The sequence below is a fragment of the Rhinopithecus bieti genome, unplaced genomic scaffold, assembly GCF_001698545.2.
Source record: "Rhinopithecus bieti isolate Rb0 unplaced genomic scaffold, ASM169854v2 scaffold_50517, whole genome shotgun sequence".
NCBI classification, from domain to species: Eukaryota; Metazoa; Chordata; class Mammalia; order Primates; family Cercopithecidae; genus Rhinopithecus; species Rhinopithecus bieti.
This window is the reverse complement of record NW_016819943.1, coordinates 660075-687637: the sequence shown is the minus strand read 5'-3', so window position 1 is coordinate 687637 and position 27563 is coordinate 660075. Positions and strand designations below refer to the sequence as shown.

The window sequence follows — 27563 nt, the reverse complement described above, 5'->3', positions numbered from 1 at the left end:
TCCGGCCACTGCACTCCAGCCTGGGTGACAGAGCGAGACTCCATCTCAAAAATATATATATATAGTTTTTCCTCTCTCAAAGCCAAAGTAACTGGCTTAGGAAATTTGCCCAGAAAATATCTGAAATCCAAACATGCTAAAAAGGAAAACTGATGTTGAAATCTGGACAAAGATCATGGTTCCTCACCCAAGAAGCAGCCCTAACCATCCCCTTGGCTGATGTCTGCTAGAAACAGCTGAGAAACTCGGCCACAGTTTCACGCTAGGTAGGCCTACCAGGGAACTTTCATTCACCCAACAAATATGAATGCCACATGGACAAGATTTATTTTATTTTTTGAGACAGGATCTCACTCTGTTGCCCAGGCTGGAGTGCAGTGGTACAATCACAGCTCACTGCAACCGAGAACTTCTGGGCTCAAGCAATCCTCCCACCTCAGCCTCCCAAGTAGCTGGGACTAAAGGTGCATGCCTCCATACCTGGCTAATTTTTTTATTTTTTGTAGAGACAGGATCTTGTTATGCTGCCCAAGCTGGTCTTAAACTCCTAGGCTCAAGTGATTCTCCTGCCTTGGTCTCCCAAAACGCTGGGATTACAGGCATGAGCCACCGTGCTCCGCCAAGACAAGATTTAAACGCAATACTCTGATCCATTACATAGCTTCCTTTTTATTTAGCTACCAATTAAAGGCATCTTGTATGTTAAATTATACTTGGTTTTCCCTTAACTTTTATTTTTCCTGTTTGTACTGACTATAACCTGAAAACTTTTAAGGATAACTTTTTCTGGACATCTACTCTTCTGCTACAGAAGCTATTTTTTAATATTATCTGTAAAGTTGGCTTCATCTGATATCCTTTGAAATTCCTATAAATCAGAGTAACTGCTACATGTTAGCAAGTTAAACCCTATTACTTTCCTACTAGTAGAGATGAGTGGTGGTGGAGATTAGAAACTAGGAAACATTCAGAACGCACTTCTGTGCCAATCCAATGACCTTTGAGATAGAGTCCGGTATCATCCCATTACACAGATGAGAAAATCAAGTCTTAGAAAGATGAAGTATCTGCCCTAGGTCATACAGCTAACAAGGAAGACCTTCTTTATGATATACCTCATCAAACTTCTTGATACCATAAACTATTTCAAAAATATTACTTGGGGAAAAGGAAGTAATAAATACAGACATGAAAAATCACCCTTCTCTCTGCATAACATGGTTATTCCGACATGATTATTCCAGGGCAAGTATCCTGAGAGCTATATGGTATGAGCACATAACTAAAGGTCAACCAGAAGGATGTCCGCAGAAGTGCCATGTCACACTTTGGGGAAGTCATACAAGAGCTCCTCATTTGCTCTGTGCCATGGACCCCTTCCGGCAGTCTGGTGAGGCCTACGAACTCCTTCTCAGAATTTCTCTAAATGCCAAAAATAAAATACTTACGATTACAAAGGAAACCAATTTTAATAAAATATAGTCATATCCACAGACCGCTTTGAGGGGGCTGTGAATCCTGGTTATGAACTCCTACCAGGCAACACACTTTCCCTCTCCTTGTCTCCCCATCCTCCAACAGGAGACACAGTGGTGACTGGCACCTCATAGCCTCTTACACTAGAAGACTCACATTCTGGAAGGGCTCAGATGACCTTGCAGAATGACCATACTGACCAAGGACTACTTTCTTTGGTGTGAAAGAATAAAACCTTGCCTATTCACACCATTCTTATTTGTAGCTATAGAGCATCGAATGATGGCCTCCAAAAAGGTATGTCCATGTTCTAATCTCTGGAACCTGTGAATGTGACCTTATTTGGAAAAACACTCTTTGCAGATGTAATTAAGTTCAGAATCTTAAGACGAGATCATCCTGGATTATCTGAGTGGGCCCTAAATCCAAGGACAGGTGTCCTTTTAAGAAACAGAGGAGAAGACACAAGAAGGAAGAAAAGGCCACGTGGAGACAGAGGCAGACCTTGAAGTGATGCAGCCACAAGCCAGGGAATGCCTGGAGTTACCAGGAGCTGGGCAAAGCAAGTCACAGAGTCTCTCCTAGGACCCCAGCATTGCCATGATTTCAGATGTATGGCCTCCAGGAATGTGACAGAATACATTTATTTTGTTTCATGTTATCTGATAATTTGTTATGGAAGCCATGAGAAACTAATAGAGTAGCTAAACCTAATTCGAACATATACTACCTTCATGATATTCTACCAGCATCAAATATAAACTGCCCTTTATATAGGCAGTATTATATAGCTATTACACATAAGCAGCCCTCTAGACATGTGTCTCAGTCTGTTTTGCGCTGCTATAACAGAATACCACAGACTAGGTAATTTTAAATGAACAGAAGTTTATTTGCCTCATAGTTCGAAAGTCTAAGAGCATAGTGCACCATCTGGTGAGGGCCTTCATGCTGCATCAAAGGTGATAGTGAGAGCAAGGGGGAGGGGGATGAACTCATCCCTTTATTAGGAACTGACCCCTACAATAACAGCATTAATCCATCCCCAGAGCAGAGCCCTCCTGGCCTGATCACCTCCGTTTTTTTTTTAGACGGAGTTTCACTCTTGTTGCCCAGGCTGGAGTGCAATGGCGCAATCTTGGCTCACTGCAACCTCTGCCTCCTGGGTTCAATGATTCTCCTCCCTCAGCCTCCCAAGTAGCTGGGATTACAGGCATGTGCCACCACACCTGGCTAATTTTGTATTTTTAGTCGAGACAGGGTTTCTCCATGTTGATCAGGCTGATCTCGAACTCCCAACCTTGGGTGATCTGCCTGCCTTGGCCTCCCAAAGTGCTGGGATTACGGGCGTAAGCCACTGCACCCGGCACTGATCACGTCTCAAAGTTTCTACCTCTCAATACTGTTGCACTGGTGATTCAGTTTCCAACACATGAACTTTGGAGGACACAATCCAACCACAACAACATACGTATCTTAAATTTAATTTTCACTTGGCTTATAATAAAAACACCCTTTATTTTCGATCCCCATTATTTGGCCAATCCATTTTCCTGAAATTTAAAAAAAAAACCAAGGACCTGTCCTTTTCTTCATTCTGTTCTTACATGATACAACAAGTCTTCACTTCTCACTTTCTATCTTTTCAAGCTGGTTCTACTCCCGTAAACCAGCCCCATCCCTCATAGAGTGTGTACTCAACTCTTCTTCTACCACCTTCCGTATCTGGGGCAGTTCTCCACTTGCCCTCCACCCACCCTCATTCCAGGATGTGCCACTGGGACAGCAGATGTTCACCCAATGTCTGCTCACGTGCCTTCCTCCACCAGCTTAGTCACATAAGCCAGAGTCCCCTGATCTGTCCACTTCCCTTCAACAAACCCAACCTCTTCTTGATACTGCTTTTTTAAAGTTAGTGACATGCCAATCCTCGAGAGATTCTAGAGGCTTAGGATACCTGAAATTTCAAATTATGACCCATCTAAAATAGTGTAAAAGTAAATAGAAGCTGAAATACAGAAATATTCAAAAATAACGCTGTAAAACAGAACCAAACTAGAATCACCCAAAGCAGGAGGAAGTTTTGTCTTCTCAACTTTCAGGGCAGGTAACAAAAAGGGACCCAAGACTAAATCAAACCAAAGCAGGTCCTGAAGGGCAGACTGCACCCTCTCCTGGGCAAACAGGGCTCAGCATGGAAGCTGCTCTGCAGGGGAGACCAAACTCACCTCCCTAAATGTCCCTCCTGTGATTTGAAATGCACATTCCAACATTATCTCCAACAGGAAAAACTGAAACATTCTCAGTCCCTAATGCTGCAAGAGTGAGCAAATAAACTTTAACCAATCAGTGACGACACATCTATACAATGCAATATCTGCCACTGTAAAAAATGATCATTATAGAGACTCATGATATAGGGAATCTTGTGATAAAACAGCAAATAAAGCCAAAATACAAAATTAAACAAACTGATGTGTATATAACACATGTAAAATTTAATGTTTGCCTACTAAACAGTCTGAAGGGAGGAAGGACGCAGTGGCTCACGCCTGTAATACCAGCACTTTGGGAGACCAACGTGGGCGGATCATGAGGTCAGGAGTTCGAGACTGGCCTGGCCAGCATGGTGAAACCCCGTCTCTACTAAAAATACAAAAAAAATTAGCCAGGTGTGGTGGCACACGCCTGTAATCCCAGCTACTCAGGAGGCTGAGGCAGGAGAATTGCTTGAACCCAGGAGGCAGAGGTTACAGTGAGCCTAAATCGTGCCACTATACTCCAGCCTGGGCGACAGAGTGAGACTCCATCTCAAAAAAAAAAAAAAAAAGTCTGAAGAGAAACACGAAAAAAGAAAACAACTGCAGAGCTACTGTGGGAACATTTTCTCCCTATTTTACTTTTATTTTTATTTTTGAGATGGAGTCTTGCTCTGTCGCCTAGGCTAGAGTGCAGTGGTGTGATCTCGGCTCACTGCAAACTCCGCCTCCTGGGTTCAAGCAATTCTCCTGCCTCAACCTCCTGAGTAGCTGGAATTACAGGCACCCACCATCACACCCAGGTAATTTTTGTATTTTTGGTAGAGACGGGGTTTCACCATGTTGGCTAGGCTGGTCTTGAACTCCTGACCTCAGGTGATCCGCCTGCCTCGGCCTCCCAAAGTGCTGGGATTACAGGCGTGAGCCATCGCACCCAGCCCATTTTCTCCCTATTTTAAATTTCCTTTAAAATCACTACTAAGATTCAAACACTTTAAGAACTAAGTTAATAAATGAATCCACACAGGAGGGCTTGCCAAGGAAGAGGTGAATCAACATCCTCTCTGTTGTGTTAACAAAAAGAAGCAACAGAACCTGCTTCTTCCAGCTCATATTCATACACATAGTCACCCCAAAGGGCAGAGCACTGGGGACCCTAAGCTGCCAAGAGACTCCCTGGCCTTGAGCTCAAGGTGTGGCCAAGTACACATCACTAGGGAGTATGTGCTAATTTAGCATCACATGAGTGATACAAAGTACCCTCAAGAGGGGGTCCCAAAGTGGCTTTACCCTAAGATTTTGGAAAGTTTTGAAAAAGCACCCACTTGCAAATTTCTGGGGAAAGTTCCAAAAGGTGCTCGGGCATGGCCAAGTTTGAGAACCACAGCCCCACAGAAGCATATGGCAGCTTCCTGAGCACCGTGTGAACAGGAAGGCTTCCCTGAGGAAACGGACAGGGCCTGTGGGGAGAATTTGGGGAAACAGACCCCCGGAGACCAGGGCCAGCAGGTGACCCGTACACACAGGGAGCTCCCTAAGAAGCACTGGGCTTTGCTGGGGCGAGGCCAGACCCTGAACTTCATTAGGTAAGAAACGACGGGCCCCTCCATGGCTTATAGCATTTTTTTTTTTCTTTTTTTTTTTTTTAGACAGAGTCTCGCTCTGTCGCCCAGGTTGGAGTGCAATGATGCAATCTCGGCTCACCGCAACCTCCACCTCCCGGGTTGAAGTGATTCTTGTGCCTCAGCCAAATGGGATTACAGGTGCCCGCCACCACGCCTGTCTAATTTTTATATTTTTAGTAGAGATGCGGTTTCATCACGTTGGTCAGGCTGGTCTTGAACTCCTGTCCTCAGGTGATCCACCCACCTCAGCTTCCCAAAGCGCTGGGATTACAGGTGTGAGCCACCATGTCCACACCTGGTTTACAGCACTTTTAACAATGGGCAGAATATGACCCTTCTGAACAGCTCTGGATTTCAGGCATATTCCAATAAAACTTGTCTTTCCTCTCTAAGTTTCACCTAAGCTAGAGTCGACATGACCCAGGGACAAGTAATAATACAGCCAGACTAACTGAAGCCCAGTGAAATCTGGACTAATTCGTAGTGATTTTGTTCAATTTAAGTTTTTATTCAGTAAACAGAGAAAGTATGAAACATTAAGTACACCAAACTAGAAGAAAATTTTCCACATACCAAATGACATAACAAATGAACTTCGTTTATTGCTTTCAATTTATTCACTGAATAATCAGTAAGTGCCTATAATCACAGTGTTAACAGGCGCAAACACATATATCATGCCTACATTCATTAACTCATTTAGTCCTCACAACCAAACCACCCCACAAGGCAGGTTACCCCATTTCTCAGATGAGAAAATAGAGGCTTGGAGCTGTTCTGTGACTTGCCCACGGTCATCTGCTCCGAAGAGGCTGAGCTGGGATTCACGCTCCGGCTTGCCTTTAAGCATGAAGTTACCTTGCAGGATCCTGTACTTTCAGAGATTAGAAAAAGAGAAGGAGCCCAGTCCTGTTGCCTTGGGTCTTCTATCTGGTGGCAGACACACAGACCCTGGACATTCGAAGACAGAGTCCCTGATTTCTCTGGGGAGCTCACACTTTGGAAATGCCACGTAGCATAAAACTTCCCCCATACAGAAGTAAAAGGCAACTGAAAATGTAGCATCAGGAGGCCACACATACTCAGCTGGAACAACTGAGGAAGGATCAGCCTTTCCACGGGCCTCCTGGGCAGTCCAGGCCTGTCGAGCTCTAGCTCTCTGGGAACAGCAGCTCAGGCCTTGCCCTCCAGCTGTACAGGCAGCCCTGCCCGTGAGAGGGGGCCAGGGCTACCCGAGGGAGCTCAGGTAGCTCAGGTCTGCACACTCCACCACCCACTGAGGGAGTCAAATGTGTGCTCCACAAAACCAGCGCCCGAGATGGACTCAAACTATATCCTGCCCACATCCCACCCAAGGCAGGAGGTAGGGAAGGAGAGCCACGAGAGGAGAGGCAGTTGGGCAGTGACACCCCCACAAATGGGAGAGGCCATGCCAGCAGGTGGCCAGGGAGATGCAGGGCAGGACGGCACGAGGCGTCTCAGGCAGGGCTGTGGGCACTGGGTGTGAAGGGCAAAGGGCCCTGTGGGAATGGAAATGGCCACCATGCATCACCACTCTCTCCCAGCTCCAGGCTCCCTGCCCTCCAAGGGACCTAGCCAGGGCTCAGGCCTTGACTGCCTACCGCTGTCCTGTAGGCAAAGACTGGCTATGGGGAGCACCCACGCCCACTTAGGGTGATGAGCCTGGCTACGGAGGGCACCCACACCCACTTTGGGTGATGAGCCTGGCTATGGGGAGCACCCATGCCCACTCCGAGTGATGAGCCTGGCTACGTGGAGTACCCACGCCCACTTCGGGTGATGAGCCCTTTTCCTACTTAGTCTAGAAAATCTTCACTAAATTGAATTTAGCTCTGATTCTGCCTCCTTCACAATGGACACAGACTCTGACATCAGCCACCATGAAGTCAGTCTCCAAGGGGACATTTCTAGAACTGGAAAGGCCAGCAATACCAAAACACTCCCATTGAGGAGAAGAAACTGCGCCTCTGGAGTCCTGCAGAGGTGCTGTGATCATGCCACTGTGTACAGCACTGCTTTCTAGGAAGCATGTATCATGGCCAATGACACAGTATTTTCCTTCAATACTGTTACTAATACTTAATTCCCAGTGTCACCCAAAACAAAGAAAAGAAAGTACCAGCAATAGCAGAAGCATGGACCCTGCCCACCTGCAGTGCATGGCTCTCCTCAGGCCCCATCTCTCACCTCCATAAGCGCATCCGGGCTGTCCCCCTACCTCATGTTGGGGGAAAGGCCCCTCTGCAGCCCTTCTCATCCACCTAGCCACCTCTTCCCTGCAGATCTCGCCTCTAGCAGCAGACAGACTCTCTAACAAAAACCCAACTTTACCACCATGCTTTAAAATCTTAATGGCTTCCCACAGCTCTGATATAAAAGCCCAAACCCACGCCAGCCTGGAAATCACCTCCCACCTCTAAGGCTCCTCACCCAGCACAGCTCCCACGCCCACTCCCTCTGGCAAGAAGCGCCCCTTCCACCCCATAGCTACCCTCCTCAGCTCTGGCATGGTCTTACCCCCTTCTCCCACCACAGGCAGGGATCCCCCATGCCCTGCCCCAAGAAGCAACCCACGTCAGTTCCTCCCCAGCCCTGCCATGGCTACTGCGACGCGCATGGACTGTGTCCCGCAGGAAGGAGGACCTGATCTTGCAGCCAAGCCCAGCATCTGGTCCCAGGAAGCGTCCTGCAAAGCCGAATCCATGAAGGGCAGGGCCCAAATCATTCTGGAACTGGAGGTGACCAAGCCACTCTTCAACCAAGAGTTATGTGGCCGGGCGCGGTGGCTCAAGCCTGTAATCCCAGCACTTTGGGAGGCCGAGACGGGCGGATCACGAGGTCAGGAGATCAAGACCATCCTGGCTAACATGGTGAAACCCCGTCTCTACTAAAATACAAAAAACTAGCCGGGCGACCTGGCGGGCGCCTGTAGTCCCAGCTACTCGGGAGGCTGAGGCAGAAGAATGGCGTGAACCCGGGAGGCGGAGCTTGCAGTGAGCTGAGATCCGGCCACTGCACTCCAGCCTGGGCGACAGAGCGAGACTCCGTCTCAAAAAAAAAAAAAAAAAAAGAGTTATGTGCACCTATTGTATGCTGGGCCCTTGGTGTAAAGCCATGAACAAAAGAGACAAAAATCCTTGCTCTCATGTAGCATATGTTATAAATAAATAAGACCAAATGGCATGCAGGCAGGAATGACTTTCCAGGAGGGTCAGGGAAGGTAAGAATAAAGCCCATTGCTTTTATTCCTTTTTGCTGCATTTTGAAATTTCAAACAACATTAAAGGAGGCAATAAAAATTAATCAATCCTTTATCAAAAGAGAACATGGGTTTAAAAATGACGAAAAACACTGACTTGGAGAAATAAGTAAATAAAAGCACAAAACTCAAATGGACCCTACCGTCTTGTAGTGTTCTACAGCTCTAGCTGCTAAGGGAAGATTATAAAACTGGGCATGGTGGCTCACACCTGTAATCTCAGCACTTTGGGAGGCTGAGGAGGGCAGATCACTTGAGCTCAGGAGTTTGAGACCAGCCTGGCCAGCATGGTGAAATCCTTCTCTACTAAATACAAAAATTAGCCAGGCGTGGTGGCGGGTACCTGTAATCCCAGCTACTTGGGAGGCTGAGGCATGAGAATCATTTGAACCCAGAAGGTGGAGGTTGCAGTGAGCTGAGATCGCATCATTGCACTCCAGCCTGGGCAAGAGAGTGAGACTGTCTCAAAAAAAAAAAAAAAAAAACAAGCCTAGGACTTGAAGACAACAACTAACATCACTAAAACACACTCAAAGTATAATAAATCAGGGAAGAAATCCTAAGTCAATGAAAACATTTGAAAACCCAAGAGAAAATGGAGATGATCAAAGGAAAATCTTTCCCTAGAGGGAATGACTTTGTTAAACAGAAAACTTTTTAAAAAATATTTTACCTATCGGCTGGGTGCGGTGGCTCATGCCTGTAATCCCAACACTTTGAGAGGCTGAGGCGGGTGGATCACGAGGTCAGGAGATCGAGACCATCCTGGCTAACACTGTGAAACCCCATCTCTACTAAAAATACAAAAAAAAAAATTAGCTGGGCGTGCTGGTGGGCGCCTGTAGTCCCAGTCACCCAGGAGGCTGAGGCAGGAGAATGGCGTGAACTCGGGAGGCGGAGCTTGCAGTGAGCCAAGATGGTGCCACTGCACTCCAGCCTAGGCGACAGAGCGAGACTCCTTCTCAAAAAAAAAAAAAGAAAAGAAAAAAATTTACCTATCAACCAAGAATAAGCCAGGATAAAACAAAGTATGCCGGAATCGGGGTGGGGCTGGGAGGGGAGGTTGCAAGTAAATGTAGTTACAAACAATATAAATACTTTGATAACTAGAACTAGGAAAAAAAAAAACAAGAAATTAAATAAAATAAGGCTAAAGAATGTGACAGACATGGAGGATAAAGAAGCCTCCCCCACCACCCCACAGCCCCTCTTCTGGACTCCTGAGCTCACTTACCAGCCTGCTGCTGTACTCAGAAGCCCTGACACCTTCACCTACTCCACCCTCTTCTGACCTGATCACCAGCCTCCCCACTACCCCCTTGACACCTCCATACTCTCCACTCCACTCTCTCCTAACAATCCTACAACCTTCCCTCCCCTTCCAGTTCACCCTCCACTCTACAGCCTGAGTAGAACTTTTCCACATCTGCAAGTCTGAGAATTTCACCAAATGAAACTTCAACAGCAGCCCAAGTCCTGAGGAGTAAGTCCCAAGCCCTGCCCTGGTCCCCTCTGATGTCCTCTCGCTCTGGCCTCTGCCAGCCACCCTGGCCCTTCCACCACTTTGCACACTCCACACGGTGTCCCCATCCCAAGGTCTTCGCACTGCTGGTCCCTCCACCTGCCCCATTCCCAAGGTGTCTATTTGCACAAGAAACAGATACACACAGAAACACACAGACACACACACAGAAACAGACACACACCCCCTCTCAGGCTCAAGCTTCCCTCAGTGGATTTAGCACTGTCATTCTTCACGTCTCAGCTGTGAGACCTCACTTCCTCTGAGAAGACTGCCCAGCCCCTCCCCAAGGCCAGGTGGGGTCTTCCACATATCAGGCATCATGCAGTGCTCTTCCATCGGAGCTTGTCTCAGCCTGTAACTAAGGCTCTATGTGTGTGCTTATCTGATCTTCCACGAGAATATAAGCTTGATGCAGAGTGGCTCCTTTCCATTTCTACCCAGCATTGAAACTTGAGCACTCAGCATGATGTGTGGCCAGGGTAGACCCCCAAAAAAATGCTTGCCAAAACAATGACTAAATAAACAAGCCAAGTTCCCAAAGAACAAGACAAAGCACATGAACCAGAATTCTTTTTTTCTTTTTAAGTGTAAGAGAAAAGAAGGAAAAAATAGTTTTCCAAAGCTGGAAAACCCAAACTGGAGTCAGGGAGAAATCAGGCTTGCTCTATCCCAGACCAACCAGTTAGCAAAACCCGCACTGCACAAGAGAGAAGGCAACTCTGAGACTTCGAGCAGAAATGCCTTCAAAGACAGCAAGACCATCAAGCCTGCTCCCGACGACCCCGTGCAACACCAACACTGGGAAATACCATGTCCTCGGAGCTCGCTAATAAAATACGTATTTGATTCCTTTCTGGAAAACAGACCATTTTGCATTCTTTTTCTTCCATGTTCCTCAGTCCTTTTTCATTTTCATGGTTTGATATGAACCAAATAAAAGCTAGTGAAAAAAAGCACTGAGTAACATGTTCTCTGTGACTAAACACTCAGTAATACACAAAGCTTGACCAAAAAAAGGATGTCACCATATGCGCTGGCTATAAACAGGTCTAGCATAATAAAATTTGTGAACTTGGCCAGGCATGGTGGCTCATGCCTGTAATCTCAACACTTTGGGAGGCCGAGGCCGGCGGATCACTTGAGCCTGAGATTTCGAGGCTGCAGTAAATGGTGATCATGCCACTGTACTCCAGCCTGGGCAACAGAGTAAGACCTGTCTCTTAAATTTAAATTAAAAAAAAAAAAAAAAAAAAAGGAAAAGGAAAAGAAAGGAAGATAGAGAAAGAGAAAAGAGGAGAGGGGAGGGGAGAGGAGAGGAGAAGAGAGGACAAGAGAGAAGAGGAGGAGAAAAAAGAAAAGAAAAAGAATCTGTGAACTGTAAATGTTTAAGAGACAACACAGAAGAGAAGTAGAAGGGAGGTACCAAGAGACCATTAAAATAAGAAAGCATGACTGGGTGCAGTGGCTCACGCCTGGAACTCCAGCACTTCAGGAGGCCAAGGTGGGCGGATTACTTGCACCCTGAAGTTCAAGAATAGCCTAGGTGACATGGTGAAACTCATTCTCTACAAAAAACACAAAAATTATCTGGGCATGGTCACATGTGCCTGGAGTCCCAGCTATCCAGAAGGCTGAAGTGGGAAGATTACTTGAGCCTAGGAGGTCGAGGCTACAGTAAGCCGTGACTGCACCACTGCACTCCAGCCTGGGTGACAGAACAAGACCGTGTCTCAAAAATAAATAAATAAATAAGAAAGTACAATACATTCGGCCACAAAACACAGGCATCAGATATGCAAGAATCCTGACAGCAGAAAATGGCTGAAGCACAATATTTACAAGGCAAAGGGTTTCTGACTAAAATAAAACAGATTCTAACAACATACTGTTTACAAGAATTAAATCTAGGCCAGGCACATCAGCTCATGCCTGTAATACTAACACTTCAGGATACCAAGACAGATCACTTGGGGCCAGGAGTTAGAGACCAGCCAAGTCAACATAGCTAGACCCCATCTCTACAAAAAATAAAAAAGTAGCTGGGTGTGGTGACAACGCCTGTGGTCCCAGCTACTGGGGAGTATGAGGAAGATCTCTTGAGACCAGGAGTTTGAGGCTGCAGTGAGCTAACACTGTACCACTGCACTCCAGCCTGAGCAACAGAGCAAGAGCCTATCTCTTATAAAAAGAGAGACAGAGAGAGAATTAAATTTAAAATAATAAGGAAAACTAAAGATAAAAGTTAGGATGGAAAAGGTGGGGGGGTGGTTATGTATATTGAGTAAATTCTGAACAAAGAAAAGAAGACTCAGAAATACTAGTATCAGAGAACGGTTAATGACACAAACTACTCATTGTGAAAAAGATCTTCTTTAATCCCAGCACTCTGGGAGGTCAAGGCAGGAGGATCACTTGAGGCCAGGAGTTCAAGACCAGTCTGAGCAACATAGCGAGACCTTGCTTCTACAAAAAAATGTTAAAATTAGCCAGGCATGGTGTCAAGCACCTGTAGTCCCAGCTAACTGGGAGGCTGAGGCAGGAGGATCACTTGAGCCCAGGAGTTTAAGGCTGCAGTGAGTCATGATTGTGCCAGTTCACTCCAACCCAGTTGATAGAGCAAGACCTTGTCTAGGGGGGGAAAAAAAGCTACTACTTTATTAATCTTTATTAATAAATGATTACTCAGTATTGAGGTATTATCTTTTTAAACATGTATATGCTTAACAAAGCTTCAAAATGGAGAAGGTGAAAACTGTTAGAAATACATGAACAAAGTGTTACATGTAATTGGCCTGAAATAGATTAACTCCTCATTAACAGCCTATGGAAGCTCAAGGGATTAAAAAAAAAAAAAAAAAAAAAAACCAAGATCACAACAGGACTTGAACAACATATTTCATAAGTTACAACAGATAAAAACCAATACACAGCCGGGCATAGTGGCTCACACCTGTAATCCCAGCACTTTGGGAAGCTGAGACAGGAGGATCACTTGAGGTCAGGACCAGCCTGGACAACATGGTGAAAACCTATCTCTAACTAAAAATACAAAAATCAGCCAGGCGTGGTAGGACACACCTGTAATCCCAGCTACTCAGGAGGCTGAAGCAGGAGAATAGCTTTAACCCAGGAAGAAGAGGTTGTAGTGAGCCGAGATCACAGCACTGCACTCCAGCCTGGGCAACAGAGTTAAACCCCACCCAAAAAAAAAAAAAAAAGGAAACAGGTCAGGCTCAGTGGCTCACACCTGTAATCCTAGCACTTTGGGAGGCTGAGGCAGGCAGATCACTCGAGGTCAGGAGTTTGAGAACAGCCTGGCCAACACGGCGAAACCCTGTCTCTACTAAAAATACAAAAAAATTAGCCAGGCGTGGTGGCAGGTGCCTGTAATCCCGGCTACTCAGGAGACTGAGGCAGAAGAATCGCTTAAACACAGGAGGTGGAGGTTGCAGTGAGCCAAGATGACGCCATTGCACTCCAGCCTTACAGCCTGGGCAACAGAGCGAGACTCCGTCTCAAAAAAAAAAAAAAAAAAAAAAAAACAAGGAAACAGAAAAGGAGAATTGTTCAATAATCTAAGAACTAGTTCTCTTTAAAACAAAGAAAACAAAAGGCTAGAGTTTAAGAAATCTGACAAGAAAAACAAACTAAACTAACAAAATTAGAAATGCAAAGGAGATCCAACCAGAGACATAGGTGTTTGAACTACACAACAGTACACGCTACTAAATTTGAAGGTGTGAAATTAGTGAGAAAGTAACTTACAGATATGGACTCAAAAAGTGAAAAAGGCTCAAATGATCAAAAGCAAGAAACAAGTATTTCAGGATTTATTTCAATTATAGCCTTATCTCCCTAAAAAGTCTTCTTGACAAATAATTTAAAATAAATTTTATCAAACTTAAGAAACAACCAATCCCAAAGCTACATAAAATGTTGCAGAAAACATAAACTCAAAGAAAGTTACTAAATGAATTTTATGGGGTTAGTTTAACTCTGAAATCAAAACACAACAAAGGCAATACGTCCAACTATTATGTAACCATTAAAATTAAAAATAGAAAAAACAATTGTTTAAAACTGCAACAAGGCTACCTTCTCACTCAAAACAAATGCATATACACCAATGGGAAAAATCTAAATTGCAAGATTAAGGAGTAAAATTCAACATTACTAAGAATAATTTTTTTTAATAGGAAATATGCAAATAACTGAAACCAAAATGAACATCTAAATTAATGCTCAAGGCCAGGTGCAGTGTCTCACGCCTGTAATCCGGAAGGCTCAGGCAGGCAGATCACTCCAGGCCAGGAGTTCGAGATCAGCCTGGCCAATACGGTGAAACCCCATCTCTACTAAAATTATAAAAATTAGCTGGGCGTAATGGTGCACGCCTATAATCCCAGCTACTAGGGAGGCCGAGGCATGAGGATTCCTTGAACCTGAGAGACAGAGGTTACAGTGAGCCGAGATCACATCACCGCACTTCAGCCTGGGTGACAAAGGGAGACCACATCTCTAAAAAATTAATTAATTAACTGATGCTCAGAATACTCCAACGAAATTCAACACCTACTCCTATTAAAGACTCTAAAACCACGAATCAAAGAAAATCGATTTGTGTGGTTAAAATGTCTCTTCCCAGCTGGTAAAAATAAATTAATAGAGAAAACTACAAATACTCCAAGTAAAATAAGAGCAGTTACATCAACACAAAATAAGCAGAGGTTTAGACAGAGGAAGGAAAATCCCATTTGTATCAGCAACATCAACAATGAATCCATCAATAAATAAAATAGAACTTGAAAGCACGTGAAACTAACACTAACCCAAAATGTCGGATCCTAAACTTGAGGAAAATTACCCACCTTGACTGAATTATAAAAGAATAATTTTTAAAATTAGGGGGCATACTTTATGTCTAGATGGGATGGCCTAATAACATAAAGAAAAATAGCTTTAAAAGTTCTAGTGCTGTTATTAAGAGTCAAACCTTACACAGGTAGGCACTAAAGTCAGCCCGTAAAGCCTAAATTATAAAATCACACAAGAAAATGCTACTATAGCCATTAAAAAATATAATGAACATTTAGATCAGCTGACATGAGCAAATGTCTACTATAAATTGTCCTGGGGGGAAAAAACCACACAGGTGTAAACGAAAAGGTTCAGCATGATCTCACGGGTACACGCAGGTAAAGACACAAACATACAGAAATAAAGATAAACACTCTAGAGAGTAAGCAGCTGGCCACTTCCAAGCGGTGCGATCACATGATTTTGTGCATTTAGAACTTTTGCAGAAAGTCCAATATAACTTTCATAAATTTGGAAGGAAGAAAGTTTAAACATAAAAAAGGAAAAAAAAAGAAATACACCAAAATATTAACACTCAATGTTTTTTGAGGTGTCTGAATTATGGCTGCTTTTTGCTTTAACATACTTGTCTGTATTTTCCAAATTTTCTACATTAATCACAGAAAACAAAACTCTGTACAGAGCTGGTAAGACATGAACCAGCCAAGCGTGGTGGCTCACACCTGTAATCCCAACATTTTGGGAGGCCGAGGCGGGCAGATCACCTGAGGTTGGGAGTTCCAGACCACCCTGACCAACATGGAGAAACCCCGTCTCTACTAAAAATACAAAATTAGCCAGGTGTGGTAGCACATGCCTGTAATCCCAGCTACTAGGGAGGCTAAGGCAGGAGGATCACTTGAAGCCGGGAGGCAGAGGTTGCTGGGAGCTGGAGATAGCACCACTGCACTCCAGCCCGGGCAACAAGAGCGAAACCCTGTCTCAAAAAAAAAAAAAAAAAGACGTGAACCAAAACATATTTTAAAAATTTTCCTTTCGTCCCTATTGTCCTTTTGTGCTTATGCGTGCCAAATTCTTGGTTATTGTCCAACCACAGTATTACTTTCAGCATTAAATTCAAATTTTACCAGCAATCATTCCAATCAGAAAGAAAAGAATAAAAGTGTTTGAACTGCTTGGACACATGTTCAGATCAAAAAGGAAAGCCAACTTCAGTAAAGAATCAAGAAAGGCGTGACTCAGGAATCTTACCGTAAAACTGTTGTTGACGTTTTTGGTACTGGATTCAGCCACGCTGGCATCTGACAGATCCACCTCATCAAATATGATTGACTGGAAAGAGACAAACACAGGGACTAAGGCACACAAAGACAAGGACATCCTTAAGCACCAGCCAGCGCTGCCCACCACACCCCCCTGATCCCTACCAAGCACCCACAGAAGCTCAAGTACCTTGAAACTGTAGGATCCAATCAATAAGCCAATCCAAATTAATCCACCCACCTGCTTCTAACCAAAAGCTCGAGTTCACAGGTATAGTGCCATGATTTAAAAAAAAAAAAAAACCTACGAACTTTGCCATTGCATTAGTGAAGGAGAAAAGAGAGAGAACCAAAGCAAACAACTCAATGCTAGTATTTCTGTATTTACTACTACTGTCAACACCAGTGTTCACTTTTACATGTGAAGTATGTTCTCACACAGTGTTTTAGCTGGGGGAAGGCCCCGGGGTCCGGACTGAGGATTCTGTGTCTTCCCAGCTTGTTCCTCCAGCGAGCACATGGAGGGGAAAGGTCCTGGCTAAAATAAATTCTTCTGGGGAAGAGAGACAAGTCCAAATGGAAGGTGTCTGGCCATGAAAGGAAACAAGGGAGCAGATCAGAAGGAGACTGGTCCTGGAGGGAGAGAGACGCTCCAGGGCAGGCTGGGAATCAGGCCTGGGGACCTCCACCATCTCCCTTTCCATTCCCTACACGGTCACAGTCCCCCAGCACAGCCTCTGCCTGCTGTTTCCCATATACCATCCCCTCTATTCTATGATGGCTCTATGAGGAACCCTGGAGAAAATCAAACTAATTACTCAGAAAAGAGACTCAATCTTTTAAGTAAACTTCCCCCTCCCCTCGCCCCCAGAACTAACTGTAAAAGGTGTTTTCTCGTGTTTTTTTTTTTAAGTGAGGGAAGTGGTCAGAACTCTTTCTAAAAAAGCTGCTTTGTTCCATTTCAAATTTTAATGCAGTAACTTTCAAGGGGTATGTCTCAAAATGTAAATGATTCAGATCCCAGATTTCTTAAATACCAAAATATTAGTACTGACACCAATACTGATACAAAAATACAGGTATTCCGAATCCCAGCCAACACACTGGTGTCTGAATGTCTAACACCACATCCGCTTAAACATAGCAGTAATCTGTGACTTTCACTGGCTGCTCCTCCTCCAGCAGCACCCACCTGGTGCTTCTAGTTTTAAATCTACCTACAATAGGGCAACAGAAAGAAGGTTAATTGCTAGAAAGCCTAAAAATAAAGAATTTCCCATTTCTGTTCACACATCAAAAAGCTCAGCTCCTTCTACTTCCGCCGGGCACAGTGGCTCAGGCCTATAATCCCAGCACCTTGGGAGGCCAAGGCGGGAAGATCACTTGAGGTCAGGAGTTAAAGACCAGCCTGGGCAATGTGGTGAAACCCCATCTCTAGGCCAGGCATGGGTGGCTCACGCCTGTAATCCCAGCACTTTGGGAGGCCAAGGCAGGCAGATCATTTGAGGTCAGGAGTTTGAGACCAGCTTGACCTACACAGTGAAATCCCATCTCTATTAAAATACAAAATATAAGCTAGGCATGGCTGCAGGTGCCTGTAATCCCAGCTACTTGGGAGGCTGAGTCAGGAGAATTGCTTGAACCCAGGAGGCAGAGGGTGCAGTGAGCCAAGATCTCACCACTGCACTCCAGCCTGGATAACAGAGCAAGACTCCCTCTCAAAAAAAACAAAAAATTAAAAAAAGCTCAATATACTTAAAGAATAAAGAATTATATAATAATAAGAAGATAAAATTCATAACCCCGTGATTCCCCCCAACCTTTCTGAAAGAAAGATATCCAACTTTAACATGGCTGTTTCTGTGACCCTTTTTTTCCTTTTCCCCATTACTGATGACATTAAAGAAAAGGAAAATGAATAGAAATTAATTTTGATAAGAAATAAAACATGCCTTGAGACAAGTAAAACCTGACAGTGTGGAGTGTTACAAAACTCACTGGCAATAACAGATCTGAAAATTGAAGCTTTTCCCACACAAGGACTCAGCACCCCCAATTCCTCCCCCGGGACGGCTCCTGTGATGTCCTCACGCGTGCTTTCCTGCATGGGGCCTCACCTTTGCCGTTTTGGCATAGTAAAGCGTTCGCCCTCGAAGCTTGAAGTATCTCCTTTTTGATCGCTGGAATGAATTGTTCTGTTTGGTCAGCATCCCCTCTTTGATGATGGTCTGAAAATACAGAAACATATTCATAAACTTGAGTTTTCAAGGTGCCCTTTCACTCTTCCGGCTGAAACGCACCCTGTTGTGGCTGAAACATATTCATGTCTCCAACAGAAAATATTTCTCACACTCTCAACAGACCTTGACCTATGCACAGGCCCAGCACGCTGCCAGGGGACTGGGGGGTTACACCAATCCTTTCCTCTATGGGGCAATGTGTGCCTGTGTGGGTGGGGGTGTCAGAGGCCCAGGGTGTGCCCTGGATGCACTGGCAACATGAAGAAAGGACACTGAGGCTCACAGGGCCACAGTACGCAGCAGCTGGGAAGACAGTGGGACATGGGGCCAGTGCATTCTCCAACTTCAGCATTTGGTATTTTTCAGCTATTCTTGGCCCTGTCTCTGTGTTCTCTGGCCCCCTGCCATTTCTCAGGATGCTGCTGCCAAAGCTGTCTACGTCAGTGGCTCTGGGGCTCAGAAGCTCCAGGCCTGCACCCTCAGCCCAACCCACCACTCACAGGCTGGGTGTGTGCATCTGCACACACCATGAGAGGGAAGTGCCTCGGCCACAGACACTAAAACTCCTCTCAACCCGAAAATCTGATGAGTTCACCCCATAACACAAGACGTTCTCTTATAAGAATCCAGAAATGGACTCTACAGTCCACTCACCTTGGCTCAATTAAAGCCAAGAATGAAGGGGGCACTACCTCTCCCGGAGCTGCTCCCCCGCCTCACATAGCCCATGCCACCAAAACATCAAATGCGTAAGGAACTACTTGGTCATGAGACTTTCTGACGTACTCAGAGCCATTAACACAGTCAGAAAGAATAAACGACATGCATGAAGACAAGAACCTGGCTCTCAGCGTTTGCACACTATGTTACATCCCACCTCACAGAAATGCCCAGTCCACAAGGGCCTCAGCATGGAAACGGAGGGAGGCTTCCTAAAAATTCTGTTCAAAGACAAGCACATTGGTTCAGAGAAGCTTTTGCTTCATTACCTAATCCCATATAGCTCTGCACTTTACGTAAATGTTTTCAACAGTGTGTGCACAAAGTTTTTAAGTAACCACAAACGCTGAAAACTCCCTAACATAAAACCAGCAAGAGCAAGCCACAGGAGGCTCCTGTCCCCCACTTGTGCCAGAATGCAAGCGCGGAACACTGCACTGCCCGATCCTTCTACCGGCCGTTCACAACAGAAGACAGAGCGGAACAGGGAAGGCTGCAGAAAGCCCCCACCCCGACACCCCAACAACATGTGGACGGACACCAGGACCACGCCCAGACAGCATAGCACAGGCCAATGCACAGCGCCTAGGGGTCTCCTCCTTATCCTGCAACAAGCCATCCTCACTGTGCCCTTCCTGGGTTAGGGGAAACTGGCTGCACTCACGACCACTTCCAAGAGCTTCTTGCTCACCAGCACATGCCAATCGTGGCGAACTCTGCTTTCGGCACTGGCCCGGTAGCACGACAGCAGCCCTTTCCAACTCTAGAGGATCGGCGCAGGGGAGAGCTGCTGAAGAATCTACTGACTCATTCTTGGCTTATACATTCACCTCACACTTCTGAAAAAGGCACCCACCCTTTCCCCAGTAATTAAAGAGTGCCAGGAAGGAAAAAGAGAGGAGCCCAACATTATCCAACAATCAAGCATCCTGATGAGGCTTGTTTGCCAGAAGTGACCTTCCCATCCCCACCCGCTCCCCTAGAGACAGCAGGGATCCCCAGCAAACAGCTAGCATCTGAGGTCCCGTCCAGAACAGAACAAGGGTGATCCAAGGCAGACAGAGAGTCCCACCCCCTGATTCTGGGAGCGAGGATACAAACCAGTCTTCACTGTGAAGGACTGGGAAATGGTATTTGTTTCCAAACATCCTTTTCAGATCCAAGTACACATGGATGACACTCATTTCAAATACATCTGCACAGAGCAATGCCATCCACAGAAGCCTAAAACATACATCACGAGATCCTTTCTCTGTTGACCTCAAAGCCCTCACTGTGAAGATATCTCCCCTGGCCCCCCATTCCTCTTCCTTACCTCTGTGGAGAAAGCAATCACTTCCATCTCTTCCCTAAATGGGCAAAAAAAAAAAAAAAAAAAAAAAAAAAAAAAAAAAAAAGACAACAAAACCAACAAGCCAAAACCCAGAAAAGTTAGAACAAGTTATCTTTAAAGGACAGATGCTAGAGTATTTTTTCTTGCATCTCCTGCTACACATCTCATACATAAAAGAAAAGCAAAATTAAAACACAACTCACTGCACCACATACTCTTACACACACACACGCACACGCACACGCACAATCTTTCTGAGGGCGGATGAGAGTCTGCGATCTTGGGCTGCCCAAGGAGAGCTGCTGCTTTATTTATAGAACAAGAGTGCTCAGAAAAAGACTGGTGGGTTTCAGCGGAAAAGGCTGGGGAAGAGATAAAGACCATGATTTCTTTGAAGCCTTCTCAGAAACTGCATTTCTTCTCCTGATTCGCTGCTTGTGAGTACTATAGATATGCTGCAGAATATTTTTAAACATTTAGTCAAAAGCAATGAACCAAAAGTGGTCAAGAAAATAACACCCCAAAATAATGTGCTGTATTTTGCACGTGGCAGCTGTGAAAGGCACCCACAGGAAATGCTGCTCGGCTGACAAGGCCTCTCCTTGCCCCCTAGAGCAGAGTCAGGAGTGAAAGGGCCAGGCCCTTGCACAGTTCGCTCAGGCCATGCCAGGCCACCGGGCTCTTACAGACACTTTGTTGGGTTCTATGCACAAACAAAAGGGCCAACTGTCGTTTGAGCCATCTAGGATACCCTTATTCCAATCAGAGGCAAATTTGCAACACACACTGCACCGAGAAAACTCTCAAGCTCCAGTCAGAGAGCAGCAGGTAGAAAGTGAACACGCGCCCACCAGCAAAAGGTGAGACACTAATTCCAGTGCTGGGCTCCCCAGAGGAAGCTGGCGAGGGAACTGGGCCTGAGCTGAAGCATGGTCCATGGTCACCCACTGACCCAACAGACATATGCCCAGCCCACAGGTCCAAGGCTACCACGTGCAGCTGTTTGCGGGGAAGTGTAAGTCTCCAGTGGTCCTTGCTGAAGAGTAAGACAGCTCTGAGAATGCCCTTGAAAAGGGCTTCAAACCAGGGGACAGAGAAAGTCCAGAACAGACTCTGTCTGAAAGGGATCAGCAGGCCCAGTCACAGGGTGAGGTTGACCCCTCTCCAACACATGGCCACGTCACCAGATGCTGGTCACTGCACTGGGCTCTGAGGGCTGCATGGGCAGGAGCTCAGACCAGAGGAGAGCAGACGTATACACACCAGAGTGCTCTGGGATGTGGGGCACAGGGCAGTGAGCAATGTCCCATAAGAGAGGCTGCCTGAACAACAGGTGCCTGAGCAGGTCAGGGAGGAGGGCCTGGGCAAGCAGAGGCCCGCAGCTGCTCCTTGGGGCTAGAGACAGAGCCCAGTGGTGGCTTAGAAATACACTCTGGAAAGCTGACTGTGGCCACAGTGTGGGAAAGAAGAGGGGGTGAAACGTGGAGGCTGGCAGAACACTTCAGAAACTCGCATAAGGGGGGAGTTGGTGACAAGAGTCAGGGGTGGCAGGGGAGAGATGGACACAGGCACGGGAATGTTCAGAAAGATGTGACAATTGACCGAGGTGAAGGGGAGGAGACAGGACAGAAATCCTGGACACCTCTGAAGAGTGTGTCTCAGTGGGGGGATGTCGGTTTCATTCTGGACGTGCTGAGTCTGTGGGCCTCGAGGACATCAGGGGAGTTCAGTGTGAGGTGACAGCCAGCACTGCAGGTCTGTGATGTAGGAGAAGGTCTAACGCAGGAGATGCCTTGCCAAGGGCCCCAAAGGAGAAAGCATGGAGTGCATGGAGGCCCAGGGAAATGGGAACCCAGGGACACCAACATCGAGGAAGGAAAGCCAGAAAGCAGAACGAGAAGAAAGTGGGCAGAAGTGCAGGAGAGGAGAGAGCACGTCGAGAAGATCACATCAGTGATGTCCAATGCAGCAGCGAGGTCATAAATGAGAACTGAGGCTAGGAGAAAGGAAGCAGCCACCAGGGGGTCACCGAGGACATGCCAGAGCAGACATGGTGGCTTGATGGGGTCGAAGCCAGATCAAATCAACCTGAGTGTGACCGGGACAGGAGAAAGCAAAGATGACAGGTTTTTGTCAACTTACAATTCCTTTCTATGAACATGGAACCCATACTGTGCATTCTGTTATTTGACCCTGCTACTTCTTCTGTCATGTATATTATCACCATATAGCCGCATCAGCAAACGCATTTTTGTTGGCTACAGAGTATCTCACTGCACCTACACACCCTCCCCTCCATCATTCACCTGCTTCCCACTGCCAGAAGATTTAGAATGCTTCCTGTTCCCTCAATGCTATCATCAGAAATTCAGCGGACATTCCCATAAGTAAATATCTGCTTATGTCCTCAACTATCCTTAGAGCAAATTAAGAGAAGTGGAATTTGGGGACCAAAGATAGCCCAGAAACAGACCCTTGCAGATTTGGAAGCTTGATGTACAAAACAGGCAGCACTGCAAACCGGGGTTTGGAGGGAGAGGGATTTCAGCAAAGGGGCTGAGATGTCAGGTTACCCAAGGACACCACATGCGTGAGCTCCTGGCAGACTCTGGGTGTGCTAGAGCAAGGGGCAGAAGAACTTCAAAACTTCCAGTAGACGACAGAGAATTTCCAGGGACTTTGGAATTGGGAAGAGTTTCTTAAATATAATAGAAAAAAATATTAGATATAAGCTATGACTGCTAAACTCAACTATATTACAATTGAGAATTTCTGCTCATCAAAGACACCTCAAAAAGAGATAAAAGAAAAGCCAAGGTGGGAAAAATATGTGCACTACTGCCGACAGCCAGTCAGCAACCAGAATACAGCAGAAACTCCCACAGAACAGGCTGGGCGCGGTGGCTCATGCCTGTCATTCCAGCACTTTGGGAGGCCAACGCAGGTGGATCACCTGAGGTCAGGAGTTCGAGATCAGCCTGGCCAACATAGTGAAACTCCGTCTCTACTAAAAATACAAAAATTAGCTGGGCATGGAGGCGGATACCTGTAATCCCAGCTACTTGGGAGGCTGAGACAGGAGAATCACTTGAACCCAGCAGACGGAGGTCGCAGTGGGCCGAGATCATGCCATTGTACTCTCGCCTGGGTGACAAGAGTGAAATTCCCTCTCAAAAAAAAAGAAAAAAGAAACTCCCACAGAAAAGAAAACCACCAAAAGAAAACCGGTAGAAAGTGTGAACTGGCATTTACCAGAAGAGTAAGTCAAATGGAGACTAAACCCCAAAGGATGCTTAACCCTGGGGGATGCCACAGAAGAGCACCTTGGCAATCAGCCATGCAGGTGGGTCCACGTGTGCACAGTCCATGACTGTGCTTCTCAACTTACATGTATACTCTATGTATCATTCTACATGTAAAACGGTAAAGGGAAAAATACAGTTAATCAATTTGAGGACAGAAGTAAAATCTCAGACTAATATTTATTAGCGTTAATGTCTCGAGCATGTAAGGAGTGAGGATTTCCACATTTACACAGTAAAAGACAAACAAATGAAAAACAGCTGCCACATAGGGGTGAAGAAAATGGAGGGGGCCAACCAAGAGACGTGTCCAGAGGCTCAGGGCAGCAAGCCACAACCTGCCCCAAGGTGACCTGGACAGAGGGACGGCAGGCAGACAGCTGGGAAACTGGGGAGGGGAACAAAAAAAAACAATAGGAGAAAGGAATGAAAATTAGCCGAATGTCCACTTCAGCCATCTATCTGTCCTTTAGACCTTCCCAGTCCTTCAACAACAACAAAAAAGCAGGTAAAACAGAAACCTGACTATGGTTAATTAAGCAACATCACCCAAATTCACAAAGTCCCCAAAAGTGGAAATACTAGGATAAAACATTAACACACAAATGTTTCAGTGGAAAGAAGCTAGTAAAACTTACTTCTATCAATTTGCATATCACTTTGTTTGTTTGTTTGTTTTCTGAGACGGAGTCTTGCTCTGTTGCCCAGTCTGGAGTGCAGTAGCACAGTCTCGGCTCACTGCAACCTCCGCCTCCCAGGTTCAAGTGATTCTCCTGCCTCAGCCTACCGAGTAGCTGGGACTACAGGCGCACACTACACGCCCGACTAATTTTTTGTATTTTTAGTAGAGATGGGGTTTCACTATGTTGGCCAGGCTGGTCTTGAACTCCTGACCTCAGGTAATCCACCTACCTCGGCCTCCCAAAGTGCTGGGATTACAGGCGTGAGCCACCACACCTGGCCCAATTTGCGTATAACTTTAAATTTTCATGAGTATTTTTATATTTACTTGTCTTCTTAACAGAACAAACATTTCTGGTCTATGAGACAGAAACTAACATTCCAGTTAACAAATCAGAAAACTGGTAAACAGAGAGACTAAGTAACTTGCCCAGGTGAACAACTAATGACAGGTCACAAAAGAAATCCCAGGCCTCTCCAATTCTATCTCAAAGCTTCGTCTGTGGTTTGCAATTTATAAGCACCATGATTCACAAATAGGAAGCAATCAGAAAATAATTTGCTCACAAAACATAAGGCATGCAAAGCATGTTCAACCCTCCAGACTATCTCCAACACTCCGCACACACCACATCCACTACCCGAGTAGAAGCCATTTTCATCTTTTAATCCTCACATCAATTTTGAAAGTGGTGGCAATATTCCCACTTTACAAGGAAACTGAGGGCCAGAGGATTAAGTAATTCACCCAAGGCCATTTGGCTAATGAATGTCACACCTAGAATTCAAACCCAGAGCCCAGACAATACTTGTTGGCAAAATAAAACTTCAGCATAAAAGTCTGCTGATAACGGATTTAAATCAATTAAGCAAAGGTAAATGCCTGTATCTACTCAGAACACTACCCACAGATTCATCCTCATTCAGGAACTACCTGCAACTTACCCACCACCTATCTACCTATAACCTGATCTTACTGCATCCTGGCAGAAGTTGAGGGAATGCCCAAGGCGGCAATGGAATGTGTGCCACATCAGCATCTCCATGACACCAACGGCCAGCAGGAGACAGCACACCAGGCAACCCGTGGCGCTGCAGAATCCCGCTCAGCTCTGCAGAGCCAGACCCTGAGTCTGGTGCTAACTCTGACAGAAAGGAACCCAACACAGGTTTTCTGAAGACTCCACAACACCAACCCATGGAAAAAGGACATCATCCTTCCCTTACCCATCAAGAGAATCCAATTTCCCCATTGCCACTACCCTTGTTTTCAATGCACTGCCACCAAGATTAAAACTGACCATGTCCCAAAGCTCCTATGCCAAAGCTTCTACTGACAGGAGGAGTGACACCTCATTCCTGCCCCCACTAATGTGAGGAAGGACCAAACCAAAAAAGCCAAAAAGTGGCAACAATGTGTACACCCAAACACCCAAGAGAGAGCTGCTCCAGATGTGCCCTTCATTTGGAGTTCACACTCACTTTTCCTAAACCCAGGACACTTCTCTTACTGTGGTATGGCTGACACTGTTTACACCTCCATACACATACACAGACATCCTCACTGCTCACAGGATCTTGCTTCTGAGTTGGGGGTGGTGGGCGGGGGGGCCTTTCATCATAGGGCTAATCCCCATTACCCCAGTACCGGTCAAGGAGACCTCAGCAGTTCTGTTGGGGGTGGGGAGGTAGGTGAGTGCTTGGCTGGTATATGGGAACATGTGTAGCCGCAGTGCCACCTTTGCTTTGAATGAACACACATCTAGTGCTGTAGTAAGCATGTTGAGGCTTCAAGGTAGCCCGTGTGGGTCCTGATGACATCAACCTGCAGCCAAATGCATTCCTGGCTGATGACGAGGGGATGGCTGAGTTCGCTCCCGCTCTGTCAGCATCACTGCTACTCAAACCTAGTCTTGCATGCTGGCATCCCCACGGGCCAGGCCTCCACACTGAAATGTACCTCATCTCACTGTTCACTGACCCCACATTTCCTCTTTAGTTAATATTAATAGCATCATCAAATCTAAAAGAAGTAGCAGGTGCTCAACTCTTTTCCTCCTTCACTCCCCATTTCTAACTGGCTACCTAGGATCATTGATGGTATTTGTTAAAATAATGGAGGATTCCACGGTGAAACCCCGTCTCTACTAAAAAATACAAAAAAACTAGCCAGGCGAGGTGGCGGGTGCCTGTAGTCCCAGCTACCCGGGAGGCTGAGGCAGGAGAATGGCGTAAACCCGGGAGGCGGAGCTTGCAGTGAGCGGAGATCCGGCCACTGCACTCCAGCCTGGGCGACAGAGAGAGACTCCGTCTCAAAATAAATAAATAAATAAATAAAATAATGGAAGATTCTGCCCCTCCTCTTCAGCCCTGCCTACCTCAGGCTTAAGTTGTTCTGCCTCTTGTCTCAGGCTCAGTGTGTCTCAAAGTGTGGCCCAGACCACCACATCAGAATCCCTGGAACGTTTGTTAAAAATGCAGGCTATGGCTAGCCTGAAGGCAGTGAGCTATCTCAAATGAGGGTTCACAACCAGTTACAGACTGAACTCCTTGCTCTATTCTCCACCCCATTCTCACTACTTCACTGAACTAGTTTTAAAAAAAGACAAGTTATTAAAATAATAATATAGAAATAAAAGAAAGAAAGAAAAAGCAAATTACTGCCCCACTCCCAACCTCCTGAGCCTTAGAAATATGAATTTTTGCCAAAAGCACAGGTGGCTCCTAAGCACACCAAGTTTGTTCTCTGTCCCTCCTTCCTCCAACCTGCTGCCACAATTCTCTCTCTAAACGGGAGGATCTCACCCCAACAGCCAATTACAATTACCTGACAAGCTTTGAGAAACAGTGACCACCGGCACCACCCAACCAGTGATGAGCATCAGTGTTGGAGGGGCAGGGAGCTACTGTGTTAGAAGCTCCCAGGTGACTGGAAGAAGAATACGGTCTCAGAGCCAGGGCCCACTCCCAAACCTCTCCTCACTTTCCATGGCATCTAGGAAGGCTTTGCAGGCCCACAGGGCTCCTCCCAATCTGAGAGGCT

At 45.9% G+C, this 27563-nt stretch overlaps 1 protein-coding gene across 8 annotated transcripts in view; it reads right to left on the bottom strand.

The window, feature by feature from the left end:
* The window catches only part of DGKD (diacylglycerol kinase delta), a 114911-nt gene that overhangs the window by 62964 nt on the left and 24384 nt on the right, over nt 1–27563 (bottom strand). For 6 of the 8 annotated variants that reach the window (XR_001882830.1, XM_017859372.1, XM_017859371.1 and 3 more), the window contains exons 2-3: nt 18362–18472; nt 16234–16314 (exon numbers count right to left, since the gene is read on the bottom strand). Coding sequence is in view for 7 of the 8 variants with exons in the window: in XM_017859372.1 (XP_017714861.1) it covers nt 16234–16314; nt 18362–18472 (192 nt within the window). In the remaining variant the exon portion in view is untranslated. Of the gene's footprint in view, nt 1–16233; nt 16315–18361; nt 18473–19895; nt 19988–20519; nt 20562–27563 lie in introns of those variants that run through there. The other 2 variants (XM_017859373.1, XM_017859375.1) reach the window with 2 other exon arrangements.